The sequence below is a fragment of the Austrofundulus limnaeus genome, unplaced genomic scaffold (assembly GCF_001266775.1).
Source record: "Austrofundulus limnaeus strain Quisiro unplaced genomic scaffold, Austrofundulus_limnaeus-1.0 Scaffold1481, whole genome shotgun sequence".
Taxonomy (NCBI): Eukaryota; Metazoa; Chordata; class Actinopteri; order Cyprinodontiformes; family Rivulidae; genus Austrofundulus; species Austrofundulus limnaeus.
In genome coordinates this window covers 31206-48371 of record NW_013953883.1, presented here as the reverse complement: position 1 = coordinate 48371, position 17166 = coordinate 31206, and the positions used below count along the sequence as shown (strand labels likewise).

The window sequence follows — 17166 nt, the reverse complement described above, 5'->3', positions numbered from 1 at the left end:
GATATAGCTCGCTAGCAGCCTCGCACCGAGGACCTATCCACGTCATCATTTACCCAGAATGCTTTGTGTGTAAATAAAATGGCTCTGTCCGTGTTAAAATATATTTTTAAACTTTTAGTTTAAAAATGATTAAAACTAAACGGCCTACAGTATTTTTACAGTCTTTATTTTACAGTTAAAATAAATGTTCATCAAATAAAGTCTAATGTCACAACTAATCATGGATCCATTTAAAAACATTTGAGGCTAACAGCAACAGGTAAGAAAGGGTGTTTGACTTCAGCTGTGTGTCTGCAGAGTCCCATCAGGTCCTCGCTCAGCTGCTGGACACTCTGCTGGTCATTGGAGCACAGCTGCCAGAGAGTCCTGCAGTCAGACTGAGGCTCGTGGACGTGGCCTACAAGGTAACACACGGTACTCCCGGACAGGACTTCCTGTCCAAACAGCAACGACACTCCTGAGCTTTGAATGTTTCAACTTCCTGTTTCTTCATCCTCGTCAGCATCTGTCCGACACGTATTTCGGGGTGAGGAACAAATGTCTGCAGCTCCTGGGATGTCTCGGCTTAGTGGACACTCCTCTGAGTAAAGACGGCGAAGGACCAGGCTCGTCACAAGGTTCGAGTCTTGTTTTGTGCAGCACTGTGCAAAAGTCTTGAGTCACCCCTCAGTATTTGTTTTCCTACTAAGAAGCCAGATTGTCTTGTAATAATTTTATATAAATACTTAACGTTTTTCTTTAAATTGTTGCGATGTTACTGCAGGGGGAGCGAGGGACGTTCAGAGCATCATCAGCAACTACTTTGCAGATCAGGACCCCAGGGTCCGCACCGCAGCCCTTAAAGCCATGGTAGGACCCAGCAAAGCCCCTCCGCTCCCACAGAACCAGAAGCTGGAGGAGTTTCCTTTATTTTATCAAGTCGGCTCATTTTGTTTGTTTGCTTTTTTTAGCTGCAGCTTCACGAGAGAGGAATGAAGATTCATCAGATTATTTATGAACAGGTTAGTTTGTCTTCACCAAATCCTGACAGAATGTTTTAAATGTGATGAAGGTCTGTTTATTTATATTTGTACTCTGATAGCTTTAAAGTGCCTGGGACACGCCTGTCCTTCAGATACAAAAACTCAGATAAGATAAGATAAACATTTATTGTCCACCAAGGTGGAAATTTTCGTTTGGCTCTCCAGCCATAAACACATTCATACAAAAACACACACATACAATCATAATTTCAAAATTTTTAAAACATAAAAAAAAACAAAAATAAAAACCCCTAACATATCATCAATGAGAGATTTCCATTAAGTTTGGTTAAGAACGGTTAATGCATTGGGAATAAATTTTCTTTGTAGATATTCTTGGTTGCCAGAAGGACCCCAAAACGCAAAGGTTCTCAAAGGTTCAAACTGACGAAAAAGTGGATGGTTAATCGCATATATATTTTATATATATATATATATATATGTATATGGGTTGCTACAATACATGTACCCGTATCGAACCGTGCTTTAGGTTCAATCCACACTTGTATGGAACAATACAGATTTTTAAAATTTACTTTATCAGCTTGTCTTCTGAAGATGCTCTGTGTTGAAGGATCAGTGGATCTGTGTTCGACTACTCCACCTAGGCTGCATTTTTGAGCGCAGATCCACTGAGAAACTTGCTGTTTCAGCAACATTTAATTTAAAAACTGGACTTTTGAGGTTAAACAAATGTTCATAATTAATTTAAATAAATTACAAGTTAAAAGGGACATGGTAATTTCTCTTTTTTTGTATCAAAAAAATATCAAACCGTGAGACTTAAGTATCAAACCGAACATAATAGTGAATTTTCTGTATCGTTGTACCCCTAATATATAGAGATATATATAGATATATAGATATAGAAAGCATCTTTACAGGTAAGAAAACTGGCATAGTACACACGATTTTACCCATTTTGTCACATAATTGGCCTATTTTCTTTTGAATTTGTCTCAGCCAAAGTGAAACAGGAAGTGACATCAAAGGGGAACTCTTTAATAAATAAACTCTCTGGTCTCTGTTTATTAAAACAAAATTATTTAAACTTTAACTCTTCTTTGTCTTTTTTTGATAACGACTAAAAATAATGAAAAGACAGATTCTTCTCTACAGTCTGTTAGCTGTTGTAGCAACGCTCTGTTTACATGCAGACATTCCCCTTTGACATCACTTCCTGTTTCTTCACAAGCAAATATCTCAACTACCGTTCATCTCAGTGACGTGAAATTTGTTGTGCAGTATGTTATCAATGTTATCTTTCCAAAAATACATTCATGTTTATTACAAAAATTTGATGTCACAGGCTTTTCAAATCTGCACATCAACACATCTGTGTCAGGCTTGTTTGTAACAAACGTTTCAGGGACAAAAAAAGAAGAAGAAGCAAACCTTTGTTTAAACCACAGCTCAGTTTAAAAGACAAAAATAAGAAATGATGAAACCTGAGGATGATCTGTGTGTCTGCAGGCCTGCAGGCTGCTGTCAGATGATTACGAACAGGTGCGCTCTGCAGCCGTGCAGATGGTCTGGGTGCTCAGCCAGCTGTACCCAGAAAGGTAGAGCTGTACAAATTTATTTATTATTTTAGTTTTACTTGTTTAGTTATCTACAGCTCTTCATTAAGACGTTAGTCATTTTATTCTCCCTCTGTCCAATCAGCATCGTGCCCATCCCGTCGTCCAACGAGGAGATCCGACTGGTCGACGACGCCTTTGGGAAGATCAGTCACATGGTCAGCGACGGCTCCTGGATGGTCCGAGTGCAGGCCGCCAAAACACTGGTGAGACCACCTCAGCGTTTTTATTATTCTGCTTTAATTGATCCGTCTTATCCAACACCAGCCTGAAGTTTTCTTAGACAACTTATGAACATTTTAAAGACGTATACATTGAAGCTGGAATTGAAAAATTAACGGGAAGCTTCTTTCCTGCATGTACATACTGATCAAATATATAACTTTTATTAGTAATTTGGACATAAATGTTCCATGAGTTGGCGTAAGCTGTCTCGTGTGACAGGGCTTTTAGGCTGCTGCAAATCCTTTCTTTCTTGTGTCAGGGTTCGATGCTGCAGGTCAGTCCTCACTTCCTGGAGCAAACGCTGGATAAGAAGCTCATGTCAGACCTCAGAGTGAGTGACTCGAGTTTTTTTCTCTCCCCGATCAGAAGAACTCAACTCAAATATGATTATTGTTTGTTTTTGTTTGTTTTTTTACCGTTTTGGGTTTAGAGGAAGCGTACGGCCCACGAACGAGCCAAGGAGCTCTTTGCTTCCGGGGAGTTCTCCTCGGGCAGGAAGTGGGCCGACGACGCGCCCAAGGAGAAACTGGACACCAACACCGTCAACCTGATCGCCTCGGGGGCCTGCGGGGCGTTCGTTCACGGCCTGGAGGACGAGATGTTCGGTACGACTGACCTGTTGTTGTTAGTCTTGTTTCCATCAAATGGTTGTTTTATTTTCTTTATCCTCGAAATGTTGGATGTTCTGATCCGGTCAGAGGTGCGCATCGCGGCGGTGGAGGCGCTGTGCCAGCTCGCCCGCTCGTCTCCGAGCTTCGCCGAGAAGTGCCTGGACTTCCTGGTGGACATGTTTAACGACGAAATCGAGGAAGTGAGGTTGCAGTCCATCCACGTGCTGCGAGAAATCTCCACCCACATAACGCTCAGAGAGGACCAGCTGGACACGGTGCTGGCCGTGCTGGAGGTACGCCCCCCTCTTAACACCTGCCAGGTGAGGCGTGAACCCTGCTCTCAGCTGAGAGGAGACACTGATTGGCTCGCTGTGTCCAGGACTCGTCCCGGGACATCAGAGAAGCTCTCCACGAGTTGCTGTGTTACACCAACGTTTCCACTAAAGAGTGCATCCAGCTGGCTCTGCTGGAGCTGCTGAAGAACCTCAACAAGTACCCCACCGACCGCAACTCCGTCTGGAAGTGAGACCGTTTTTCTGATGGTTCTCGACCGTCGTGTTTATAAATAACTGTTAAAGTCCAGGGTGGTGGAGCAGGAGAAACCCCACAGTAAGAAGTTGATTTAAACGTTTGAGCTTTTTCTCTCACTCAGGTGTCTGAAGTTTCTGGGTTCCCGTCACCCGACTCTGGTGTTACCGCTGGTCCCCGAGCTGCTCAGCACACATCCGTATTTCGACACACCGGAACCGGACATGGACGATCCAGCCTGTATCCTTCACCTGCACAGATTCAAAAACTAACCATACTGCAGGGCTGTCCAACTGGCAGCCCGCAGGCCACATTCAGCCCGTCGGTGACTTCCAACCGGCCCAGCAATGACCCCTCAAAAAAAAATCGATCGATCTAGATTTCAAATCATTTGTTAATTTAAAATATGTGACCCATCATATCAAAATGTGGATTAAGTCAGATTTGGTCAAAATGACCTAATGACCTTTACAGATTCCTGCTTTAAAAGCTACATTTTGACACCTGGATCATTCTGATATCTTAAGTTTATCCAGAGATCTGACTTAATTTGTCTTGTTGGTTATGATAATACATTACTGTTTGGTCTGAATCCTAATTTTATGTAAATTTAATGAGTAATTTTTGATGTTAATATAAAGAGGAAACATCAAATAGTATTTGTATATTAAGATTTCCCAGTTCGAAAGAAACCAAAACATTGCTAGCCCACAGGGAAAAATTCAAAGTTTTAAAGTGTTTTTCCTCAAAATCGTTTATTTGTCGCTACTGTTCAAAAAAAATGCTTCAAAAATTAAAGGATTAAATTTCTGACAGTTCATTCAAATGATACATTGATAAGGTATTAATTCATTTCATTTCATTAAAAATAAAAATAAAATACAATTTCACCTGTCATTAATGGACAAACTGTAACAAAATATAACAGATGATAGAAGGTCTTTTTCTTCTTGACTCCGGTGGTTTATCTCAGACATCGCCGTTCTGGTTTTGGTGTTTAACGCGGCGAAGTCGTGTCCCACCATGCCGGCGCTGTTCTCCGACCACACCTTCAGACACTACGCTTACCTGAGGGACAGCCTGTCTCACCTGGTGCCTCCGCTCAGAGTGAGGACCACACAGAAACTCTCGCTGCAAAACATTTCAGACCGCCTGAGGGAATCCTTTTAACCACCAGTGTTTTGTGCTGTTAGTCTAGTTTTTGATGTTTAAGTGAAGTTAAATTCCTCAAATCTGTGGGAATTCTTCAGGTTAAATCCTTCAAGTCCACAAAAACCTTCTGAGTTTACAAAATGAGACTGATGGTTTGAAATGAAAGTGAAATAAGACATGAAAACAGATCTGTAATCTCCTGCTTCATACAGATTAATAATCCCTGTAATGGTTGTTTCAGCTGCCGGGCAGGAAGCAGGTCTACAGCCTGGACTCTGTGGACTCCAGCTCCGGTTCTGGTTCCGTGGAGTCGGCCCAGCTCTTCCTCCAGCAGAGTCTGGACAGAGTCAGCACCATCCAGAACCTGGAGACCCCCGGAGCTCAGGACCTGCTGAACTTCACCATCCGGTAAAACCCTCAGGCGTTCACAGGAAGCAGCTGTCTGTGCTCGTTAACCACTTCCTGTCTGCCCCGGCAGAGACCTGCGGCGGCTCGGCGAGCTGCAGACGGAACTCGCGGGAGCCGCGGACTTCTGCGCCACGTACCTGCGCTGCCAGCTGCTGCTCATGAAGGTAGGACTGTGCGTGCAAAAGTTTTAGTCCGATCTGTTTCCTGAGTCCGGGAAGAACCTGGAGGTCTCGTTTCAGGCTCTGCAGGAGAAGCTGTGGAACATGGCCGTCCCTCTGTGCCTCAAACAGAATGTCACGGCCACCGCCGCGGCTCAGCAGGTCAGACACGCACAAACACCCCGTCCTCGTGGCGGCGGCAACTTGGAACTAAAACGACTTGCGTCCCGCAGATCCTGGAGGAAACCTACAAGCTGGAGTTCCTGTACAGCGGTTTGGAGAGCAGACAGGTGGCCACCATCCATCACGTGCGCCTGCAGGCCAAAGCTCTGCAGCTCATCCTGACGGCACGCACCAGACAGAGGTCGGTGCGCGAACACGTCTGCAAACACGTCTGCAGCAGGTCAACTGTTTGACACGCCTCTCACTTCTGCTTAGGCTGGACCTTCTCAGCAGCAGCTGTGAGAAGTTTCTGCAGGAGGTGGAGTCTTTCCGGAGGTAACGTCTTTATTTGTTGAAAAAACAGGAAGTGCTCCTGGAAGGTTTTTTTGCTTTTGTACACCTACCTTTCACAGCACAACAGTAACAAATCACTGGAAGCACTCAGAGAGCACAAACCTCTGCAAGAGTCCTTCAAAAAACTCCTGTTCCTGATTCCACCTGAACAAACATCAGTAACTCCCCTCATACTTAATAATCACAGGATTTTGGTGTTCTTTAGTATGGTTTATAATCAGGGTTCATGCAGGGTCTGAAAAAGTCTAAAATTTGAAATTCTAAATTTTAGACCGAAAATGTCTTAAAAACAACCAGATTTTCTTCCAAACTCAATTATTTTTACTTTTGATCGTGAGAAGTGTTGGCTGCATAAATAAACAGAGTAAAGCTCTGTAATCAGAGTTTGATGTGATCTGTCATCATGAAGTGCTCAGTTTCTGACCGGTCTTTGTATGTTGTTAAACTACAAATCCTGTGATAACTGCAGGCAGAAAACGGCACAGTTTACTTCATGTTTTCAACCTCTTTGCTGCTACAACCCCCCCACATACAGCAGCTTGTTCACCTGCAAGAAAAAGAAGTTCAGTCATGTCCACTGCTTGTTGTTTAAACATGAAAAAGTGTGTTTTCAATGAGACTTTGTTTGATATCAGTGATTTTTACATTCAGTTAGAAGCGGTCCACAGCAGTCCATATGAAGGTCTCATAGGTACATTTGTTTTATTAAAATAATTTAGTGTTCTTGTATTAAAATTAAATATTCTTTAATAGCTAAATTGATAGTAATAAAAGGTTTCTATGTTAAAATTTCTGTGACCATTTGAATGTTCCTGTTAATGTGTCGGTTTGGTCTTAAACATCATTCCTAATGGTCTTAAATTTAACTTACTGAAACCTGCATGAACCCTGTATGTTCTTTTGGAATCTGCTGTCAGATTTCATTTTAGTTAATTGTGTATTTATTTATTTATTTTTTTGGATCTATCTCCATAACAGTTGAAGTTACATGAAATATGCTGGTGCTGTACTGACTCAGTACTGATTCAGCTACAGTTTGGTCTTAGTTGGACATGTCTTGCCCGTTTCGATATTCCACATATTTTTCTGTGTTCTGGATCACCAGATCCAGATCCAGATTGTATCATCATCTTGCTTCATGATTCTATAAATCATGCAACTAGCCATGTTTCCATCAAGGTTTTTAATGCTCTTTTTGAAGCATCACTTCAGAAAAGGTGAATGGAAACGGCTCGATTCGCAAAAACTTCCTCTAATTCACAAAAAAGTTGATACGCTCACTGAGGTGGTGTTTGTTTGTTTTTTTAGAAAAAGTTAATGTGCAAAAGGAGAGTAGTCTTGTCCACAGACTGACTGACCAACATGACCTCCTCCCTTGGTGGAGGTGATGAATCTGGACCTAAATGTCTTCCTGTTTCCTTTAGACTGTTTCCTTCAGAGCTGCCTCACTTCCAGGACAGTTTTGTGGAGAAACTGTTGGATGTGATGCCTCGGCTGTTGTCCTGCAAACCAGCAGAGCTGGTAAAGATCCTGCAGACGACCCTGAGGCAGAGCGGCCTCCTGCAGCTCAGACTGCCCCAGCAGGTGGAGCTTTGTTTTATTTTTTACACAAAACTGAAACTTATTCTGGAAACCTGACACGGCTTTGGTGAACAGATCCACCGTGCGACGGCCACCATCATCGAGCCGACGGGGGAGTCCGACAACCCGCTGAGGTTCACCTCGGGCCTGGTGGTGGCGCTGGACATCGACGCCACGCTGGAACACGTCCAGGACCCCCAGAGCACCATCAAAGTGCAGGTCAGCCTCAGTGTGCTGCAGTGTTGTATCAAGTACAAGTATCTGATCAGCAAACTACTGTGGTAAAAGTTAAACTCTTTAAGCATCTGATATCTTTTGTTCTTAAGTATCAAAAGTAAATTTCTCACATAAAATGTACTTTAAGTATTAAAAGTAAAAGTGAGTAAAAATGAGTGCTTAGGTTTTCCAAAATGACATTTACTGGGAGGTGAACTTTCCAAAAGATATATATTTCTAAAGGCGTGCAGCTGTGATGGGTTGTGTACAATTTGGTGTCAGAGTTACATCAGGGTTCCTGTGGATCCTTAAAGTCTTAAAAGGCCTTGAATTCAGCCATCCGAAAATCAGGCCTTAATTAACCTTAAAAAGTCTTAAATCAATCTTCAGAAGTCTTAAAAATGTGACTCAACAACTGTTCATCTCAGTGATGTGACATTTGTTTTGTAGGATGTTAATAATACTGTCTTTCCAAAAATGCATTAATGTTTCGGCACAAAGACGTGCTGTCACAGGCACTTTTTAAGGTTTCATCTACAGCAAGCTGGGGTTGAGAGCCCACTGTGGGGCCTAAAACAACTCATTTTGGGTCATAAAAGGATTTACAGGAATTAAATTAAGTTTAAAACTGACTGCTTTTTTATAGCAAAAACATCCTTTCAGTTAGATCTGGATAAAAACAATCAATTGTTAGCAATATTTGAATAATTCAGCCAAAAATACTTTGATTCATGAGTTTCTGCCCGTTTTTATTTTTTTGTGAAATTGGTCAAATTTAATTTCATTTGGCATTTAAAAGTCTTAATTTTAACTTGCATTAAACTGTAGGAACCCTGTATATTTATACTTCTCATCCCAGGAGGCACAATTTCAGGATATTTTGTTTATTAACGAGCTGAAATGAAGTAGGAGTAACAACTTTCTACTTTTTTTTTTAATGTAAGGAGTAGAAGTAAAACGTATGCTGAAAAATAATTACTCCAGTAAAGTATTTGTACTTAGTTACTTCACAACTCTGATGTGCTGCTGGTTTGAACCTAAAAGAGAAATGTGTTGGAGTTGATCAGGATGCAGCAGGTTAGGGTTTATTTTTATTTCTTCTCTTGATCTACGGCTGCAGATTCTGTACCCAGACGGCCAGAGTCACGTGATCCACCCCAAACCTGGAGACTTCAGGAAGCCTGGACCCAACCGGCACCGCCTCATCACACAGGTGTACCTGTCCCACACGGCGTGGACAGGTCAGTGCCACAGACGGGTTCACGTCTTTGTTTCTAACTCGGAAAGCTGACGCCAAATCGTTTGTGTTTCCTCTCAGAGCCGTCGCATGTGGAGGTGCGCCTCCTGCTGGCCTACAGCTCCTCCTCTCCTCCTTCCAAGCTGGGATGGAGCGACAGCATCGACGGCCTCCCGCCCACAGAGCCCGCCGTCGAGGGGACGATTCCGTTCAGCAAACCCGTTAAAGTCCTCATCATGCCCAAACCCGCCAGACGATAACTTCACAACATTCAGGCAAAATGCAGTAGACAGTTTATTTGTAAAAAAAAAAAAAAAAAAACACATTTGTTGGAGAAACATTTTCTTATAAAGTTGTGACTGAAGCAACCATCTGTTTCTTTTCCTCATCACATCATTAATTATATTAAACAAATCTGTTATCTAAAAATAATGAATTTCTACCATCCTGAGCAAAAAGTGCAGATTTTAAAGTTTTCCTAAAGTCCTCTGAGACTGCACGTTCAACGTGATTCAGTTGTTGTGATGCTGTGGAGAACGTCAGCAGGTGGAGTGGAAAACCCCGCCCACTTTGGCGCCCTGGACGGCCAGTTTGTTGTACTCAGCCACGGCCTTCTCCGTCTGGAGGACCCGGACCTCGACGCCCTTCTGCTTCACAAAGTCCAGAGTTGAAGAAGGAACCTGAGAGACGACAGCTTCATCATCAGAACCAACGTTACAAACACTGGATCTATCAGAACCACCACTTTTAGCATTTGTAGCTTTTTTAATTAATTTAAAATATTGTTCTTTAACTTTAGCAAACTGACTTGTGCCATCTTTAGCTACGTTTTTTCTGATTTTATAATTTGCTGGTAGTCATTGATAGAAGAAGCTGGAGGACCTGCAGAGCCTCGTTCATCCCTCTCCCGATGACCAGCAGCTCCACTCCTTTCTTCAGAACCTCCTCCAGGTCCGCGGGTTGAACTCCGGGGTAATGCTGCAGACAGGAGACACACCTCAGACAAAAAGGCTTTTTTTTTTTACAATCTTTACACCACATCGAATCCCGGCTCACATTAGTCCCGGTCTCGGTCCAGTCCCAGGCCCGGCTGCCTCCAGGCCAGACTTTGCAGTCCTTGTAGCTGGAGGTGCTTCCCTTCACCCTCATGAGCCCCCAGGAGAGGGAGGAGATTTCTGGAGAGGACATGGCTCTGTGAAGCCAGAGGAAACGAGATTTAAAATGTGTTTTCAAACATTTCCTCCTACAATATCTGATTTAATCTGACTCTGATCATCTACAAACTGTTAAAATGATTAAAGAAACAAGTTTAAGACAAGATAAGAGTTCAAATCAGATTAAAACTCTGTCAGCTGTCATATGAGCCTGGAGGTTATTTTAGTACCAGACTGATTAATAAAAACACCTGTTAAATTCTGTTACTGCAAACCTCTGCAGAGGGTGAACAGTTAGAAACTTGTCATTTAAAATTTAGAGGAAATAAATGCTTACCCTGGACTCAGTTAATAGTACGGCTCCTGGTCCTGGAACAGTTCCTCCTTTGGTTTAAAAGGAGATACAAAGACAAACTTCACACCACAGAAAAACAGATTAACCGATTAGTCGCGACATTTAAATTTGTTACAAAATAATTAAATCAGAAGTTAAACCAAACCTGCTCAAAGTCACATTAAATGTCTAAATAGTCAAATATCATACTGTTTTTTTTATCATGTAATGTCCCTTAGTTCTGTTAGCTTACATACGTGAAGAGGAGGGTTAGCAGCTGCAGCTAACTTTAGAAAGTTAAATTAAAATCATTCCGGTTTATTTAAAGATCTGAGAACAAACTGAACTCAGCTTCTCGACAAAAACCCGTCCTAAACTCCAGTGTAATCACGGAATAATCTTACCTAATTAAACGCTAAAAGGATTGTTTTTCAAACGTCACCACGTTCAGCGAGATGTAAACAAGACCGCCATGATACTCCGGTAAGGCCACGCCCCTTCGCCTGCCAGGGCGGAAGTAGCGAAACTCAAAACAGGAAATTGAAGTTTGAATTCAACGTAAAAAATTGAATTCAAGTTTTTCTCTTCTTCAAAAATTGTCAATTTCCTTAATCAGATTTTTAATTAAATGATTTTTTTCCTGTATTTTTATATTTATGCTTTTAAATTGTTTAACTTTTGTCTTGTGTTCAGCAGTTTCATAACTTTTTATAATGTGCTTTTTAAGTACAATTAGATGAAATACTTCATTACTCATTTGAAATATAAAAAGGTGGCAGCATTTAACTTTGCATGTGCTGCTTTAGGTTTGAAATGTTTTATTCATAAAAAAGCCTAACAAGATTTCATTTGGATTTTAAACAAATCAAAGTCAGTTGATAAACTAAAGCTAAAAGTTTTAGATTCATGTCAAACATACAAGTTTCAGCTTCAAATATCAAAATTATAACAAAGCAGCAAATTGCTTAAAAGAGTGATCAACAGTTCACACGCTTTATTTTAGACAAYGATCAGTTCACATACACAGTGCTCATATTTCATGTGCAACATGATTATGTTGAAATAATTTCTAAGCCCAGGTCAGTAAACATCAGCACCGTCACTCCTGTCAATCTTCAATCTGCAGCATCTGAAAAAAATAAAAGTTCAACTTTAGAACTTTGTTAGAGGTTCTGTAGGTTATTTTAAGTTTTATTGGTGGTTGTAGAGGGCCACATGTTCTCAGTGAGTCCTCTAAAACGCTGCTGCAGAGGCTGGCGCCCTCAGACCCACTGGGATGGTTTTGTTTTATGGTCACGTCCACAGCAAGTCAGGAACTCAGGATCCTGACAGCCTTGGTATGTGACCAAACATGCAGGAGAAAACTGCTGCTGAGCTACACATGCATTATCCTAAGCATTTTATTGCCAAGGCTCAGCAGTAAAGGGCCTCATTTTATTAATTCTAAGGATTCATCCAGTCACCTGCAGACTTTTGTCCTGTCGACTCCCTGCAGAGGACTGAGGTCGATTCTGCAGCAGCTGAAACCTGAAGAACAGAAGAGTCAACTTTAAACATTTTCACTGCAGAACACGTGATTTTATCCACTCGTATGATAAAATGTGTTTCAACCACTAAACCAGGACTCCAAACACCAACAGAGAGGAGACCAACGATGCTCAGCTGATGTTCTCTTGCACCGGCATTTAAACAGAGCAGCTGATGGAGCAGCTGACTGCAGATACAACAGTGCTGCTGGATCCATTCACATCAACAAAAACTACAACTTACTGCAAACATCAAGTCCTCAGACTCTTTCTGCCACATTCACGACCTGAAGAGAAAAGGAGACAAACTTTAGTTAACCTGTCAGGCCCCTAAAGGCTTTGAGGTCATTTCTGCCTGAAAATACACAGGAAAATAAAAACAATAATTCCAGTTATAAAGGTCTACATGCCAACGCTTGGTACCTCTGTAAAGATGTGACCTTAAAGAGAATTTCTTAAGTAAAACCACTGTTGTAACTCTTACTGTGCCTGAGTTATTTGTGATTAAATAAAGAAAGAAAACAAGTTTTTGAAGCCTCGCCTAATTTTTTTTAATAAATCAACAGTGTAAAACAGTGAAAACTCTTGTGAAAACCCAGGAACATCCTTAGATTTCATACATCTGCATCTTGTGAATAATAGTAGTAAAGTAGGACTGAATAAGTTGAAGTATATTCGTTCCACAAAGGTTTCAGTGTGCCAGGCGGAAATTGCATTTTGGCACAATTCAGCCAAACGTACCCAAAACTGTGCCAAATGTTTTTTTTAACTTTATAAAAAAAAGAGAATCTGGTCTAATAGAAGTGTTGATTGCTATTGTAGGACTCATTTTGCATCCTTTTCTTATAACATTTACACTATCATCAAAATGTACCATTGTGCACACCATGAAATCACTGAAATGAACAATGAGATGAACTGTATCCTTTTGGCTCCATTTAGTGGAATTTTATTTTTTTAAATAAATTTATGACAAAACTTAGTGAATCACTGTGCAAAAGAACAATATCAATAACATGTTTCAGCGAGATTACCAGGACTCCAAACACCAGCAGCCTGGAGACCAACGATGCCAGACACTGACTCTCTTTAGCACTGACTTTTGAACAGAGCAGCTGATGGAGCAGCTGGCTGCAGATACCACACAGTGCCTCTCTCTATGTCTGCTGGACAAACTTACTGATGGAAGCTCAACTCATGATTTAATGGACACCAGGAAGCAGGTCAGACTCGTAAATCCACCACCTGAAAGACAAACAACTTCCTGTTAAATTTGAATTTAAAATAAATCTTACTTAAACCGGCCCACGTAGGAAGCCTGCCTGTGCTCGTTGTTCTGTCGTATATCCCACCAAGCTCACAGCAGAGCACGTGGGTAAAGCGAACAACAGATTTACTCTCTGAGGCTTTTCCAATTAATAAACTCTACAGACAAGAGTTCATCAGGACAGACCTCAGAATTCATAAAGACACAGCAGGTTATAGGGGTGGAACGAGATCTCGGACGAAATCTCGCGATATCGTCTCACTAACAGTGTTGCAACTTAGCCACTTTGTCACTACATCTAGTGACATTTTAGACCCCTCTAGGGACAAATCTAACAACTTTTCCCAGGGTTTTTGGAGACTTTTAGAAGCTTTGGCGACAGCCCTTTCCTCTGCGAGCAGCAAGCCCCTACACCTTCCTAAAGTGGTCCGACCAGAGCCCTAGAGATCTGATAGATGTTCATAAAGGGAAAATAATTACTTATTTTTGTTGGTTTTATTATTTATGTTGAATTTTTGTTAAGTAAAAKAAGTAAAAACATGCAAAGATCCTAAAGAAAAGGCATATTACTTGTTTTGTTTCATATTCAGTGTACATTGCCAATGCAATGCACACTATTGTGATTCGTTTTCCAACCAAGTCATCTGAACTTTGCCATGCTTCTCCTCCTGCATACTTTGTCCTAGAGCTGCCATTCTAATTTATATCTGTAAAGCCCCTGTGCCAAATGATGGCTATGTCTTTTGGTGCCTGTACAACCTATAGTTTTTTAAATATTAATGTTTAATAAATTATAATGGCAGTCAATGGATAGGTCCAATACTGCCCCCTGCTGCATCTACACAATATGGTACTGTACCATAGTTTAATAATATTTAAACTCAGTAGTTCAGTGATTACAATATTAATATGATTGTATTTTTATGTTTTACTGTAATACTGTCTTTATGCTGTCCTATTGCTGTAATATATTGCACTTAAGTGTCAATAATTGCATTGGCAAGGTAAACTTTTTCTGTATACATACAATCCAATCCCTGGGATTATCCTCTGCCACATCTCCTATAGTCTCATGATGAGCACGGTGGGCTTTCATGCGGGAGATCAGGGTTCAAATCCAGCTACTGCTAATTTAACAAAAATCTCTTCAAACTTTATATTGTCACACAATTACCTTAATTACAAACACCTGCTGACGTGACAGGTACAAGCTGGTATAGAAAACATATTTGAACTTTGTCACAGTTCATTCTGCAAGTCCAATGCTGCAGGCAAAGCCATGCTGCAATGATATGCTACGTGGCAATGCACACTTGTTTTTACATCGTAAAAACCCACGTCTAGTTATTTTCAGTTTTTGGAACGTTTTGCATGAATGTCATGTTTTTATATGATGTTGGAAGGTTTTAAAGCACTGTTCTAAGGAGATTCAATAAGTCAGAAAAAAAGATCTCAGTTGAGTTTGTAATAAATGTTAAAAACAGAACAAAAAACATTTTTGCAGCATAAAACAGATCTTTGAAGTTTTTTTGAACAGGGTTCCTGCAGCTTGACACAAGTTAAATTTAAGACTTTAAGACCTCTTTAATGCCACTTGAAATTAAATTTAAGACCAACTTAATGAAAAAAAAAAAGTTAGCAACAATTTTACCCAAGTGTTTATGCTAACACAAAACCACTAACTGTGAGAGACATTCAGTAAATTTATTTTTTAAATAAATATTTTAATATGAGACAATCATCCTACTTAAACATTTTTAATTCCTTTGAAAGTTTAATTTAAGACATTTTAAGGCTAATTTAGGTCTTATTTTTGGTTTGATGAATTCACTACTTAAAACTTTAAGGATCCACAGGAACTCTGTTGAAACAAATATTAAAATCTCATCTTGCAAACTCAATACTGTCTTGTCTCAAGAGTTATGTATCGTCACACCCCTATCTGATTACCTTAAAATAATTAATTTATTAAACAGGATTTACTTACATCACATGTGAGCACGACGAGGATGAAACCTGGACAAATCAGAGGGCTGAACGTCAGAACGTCGTATTAAAACAATCAAAACTGTCAGAGCAGCAGCTGTTCAGAGAGGCAGCTGTCACTCACACTTCAGAGCAGTTGAACATTTTCAGCCATTCATCATAACTTTAATAAAATAAAATAAAAACACCACGTTGTAACAACAGGACTCACCGTGTAGGCCTGACTTCATCCCCATCACCTGGTGGACAAAGACCAGGTGTGAGAACAGCAACTTTCACAGAAATTAAAGTCATTTTCTAACTTCTGGTTGTCACTTCTCATTAGTAACACTGCTGCAGACCATGAACAGCAGTGGGTTGCAAGAGAAATGTTTGCTCTTTGCACTGTGTGAGCGCCGTGGTCCACCTGACGGAACCAGAGCTTTAAACTGTGCTTCACTGTTAGTGATGGAGGCTTAAAGACATCAACACTGACCTGCATCACTCACCTGCAACAAAGGTGGTCAGCCAGCAGACCAGGGAGTTCACAAGCATCATAAAAAACAGCCGAGTCATCCTCTGTATTATGCAAACAGGACAGGAGTTAGTGACATTTTCACACGTGATTTATTCAGATGTGAATGTGCAAGGCCTCATTGTCACCGTTCAGCAACTGATGATGCTGAGATGAAAGCAAAACCTGACTGTTTCTGTAACCACTGCTGCTCAGGATCAGTCCACTGAACAGGAAAACCCAAACAATGACAAGCAAGCTGTGGTAACAACCCCCCGACTCCTTAACTTCAGGGGCTGATAAATCATGTAAATGATAACATGATTTAACTTGTTTTAAAGATTTTTAATCGTTTTTTGCAAAATGCAAAAAAAAAAAGCAAAAATAAATTAGCTTAAACACTCAAATCTACAGTTTACCACCAGTCTTACATGTTATTCAGTAACAGCTACTGTTCCTTAAGGCCTAATAAGCATTTTATTTTTTTGTCTTTATGATTGTTTTAAAATGATCGATCAAAGACAAAATACAAAAGATAAAATACCAATAATCTAGAAAATCTAATCATCTATGAGCATGTTTCCAAATACCAATAACCCTTATTTGAGACATTTATGGGGAGCAGTTTAGCATCTAGCAGCTAAAGCGCTAACGCTAACTACACGAGGAGTTGTCCACGTCTCGTTTTTGCTCGTTAATAAAATATAAAAATATAAAAATGTCAGACGGTAAGGATTATTTTCCACCAGATTAATATATATATAATGTTTAAAACCTAAGAAACAACCCATACTCACCCATTTGTCTGCAGGTTAAATGTCAGCTCTTCAACCGACAGGCTRATGAAGGAAAAAGGGACCAAACCCTCGTGGCAGCGCTGTTTAAAGGATGCTTTACGACAACTGGTGCTGCTTTTCGGCAACACGTGACAAGAGGCAGGATTAAAAAAGAGACAATTTTTAATTGTAGTACAAGTATTGAACGAATGAATAATGTGTATTAAGGATTCTGCAGAAAATAACAATGGAGGTAAATAGAACAAGTCTTATCAAAGTCTATGAAAATAACCATTAATAGATCTCTACAGTTCTGTGGAATCTCCTTGAARATAAAGTTATTCTGCCATCTAGTGTTAGATTTGCAGAACTACATCAAACTACTTCTGCTTTTTT

General features: G+C 40.5%; 2 protein-coding genes across 3 annotated transcripts in view; one reads left to right on the top strand and one right to left on the bottom strand.

Annotated features, from left to right (window-relative positions):
* Nucleotides 1-9598, top strand: part of ints4 (integrator complex subunit 4) — an 11970-nt gene extending 2372 nt beyond the window's left edge. Inside the window, exons 4-24 of the mRNA XM_014032566.1 lie at nt 298-404; nt 503-617; nt 764-849; nt 951-1001; nt 2496-2584; nt 2688-2808; nt 3087-3158; nt 3258-3432; nt 3526-3731; nt 3818-3960; nt 4091-4206; nt 4940-5073; nt 5360-5526; nt 5597-5690; nt 5766-5846; nt 5918-6048; nt 6123-6182; nt 7625-7784; nt 7857-8000; nt 9118-9238; nt 9316-9598. Coding sequence (XP_013888020.1) covers nt 298-404; nt 503-617; nt 764-849; nt 951-1001; nt 2496-2584; nt 2688-2808; nt 3087-3158; nt 3258-3432; nt 3526-3731; nt 3818-3960; nt 4091-4206; nt 4940-5073; nt 5360-5526; nt 5597-5690; nt 5766-5846; nt 5918-6048; nt 6123-6182; nt 7625-7784; nt 7857-8000; nt 9118-9238; nt 9316-9494 — 2552 coding nt within the window. The 3' untranslated portion in view covers nt 9495-9598. The remainder of the gene's footprint in view (nt 1-297; nt 405-502; nt 618-763; nt 850-950; nt 1002-2495; nt 2585-2687; nt 2809-3086; nt 3159-3257; nt 3433-3525; nt 3732-3817; nt 3961-4090; nt 4207-4939; nt 5074-5359; nt 5527-5596; nt 5691-5765; nt 5847-5917; nt 6049-6122; nt 6183-7624; nt 7785-7856; nt 8001-9117; nt 9239-9315) is intronic.
* On the bottom strand, nt 9516-11321 carry aamdc (adipogenesis associated, Mth938 domain containing). Of its 2 annotated transcripts, none has more exons than XM_014032568.1 (5): nt 11127-11321; nt 10726-10802; nt 10291-10426; nt 10117-10212; nt 9516-9914 (listed from the first exon to the last, which is right to left on the bottom strand). In XM_014032568.1, the coding sequence occupies exons 3-5, from the start codon at nt 10420-10422 to the stop codon at nt 9774-9776; spliced, it is 369 nt and encodes a 122-aa protein (XP_013888022.1). In that variant the 5' UTR covers nt 10423-10426; nt 10726-10802; nt 11127-11321; the 3' UTR covers nt 9516-9773. The 2 variants fall into 2 exon arrangements, with proteins under 2 accessions (XP_013888022.1, XP_013888021.1); XM_014032567.1 differs by having other exon boundaries at nt 10726-10772.
* Between the last annotated feature and the right edge of the window lie 5845 nt (nt 11322-17166).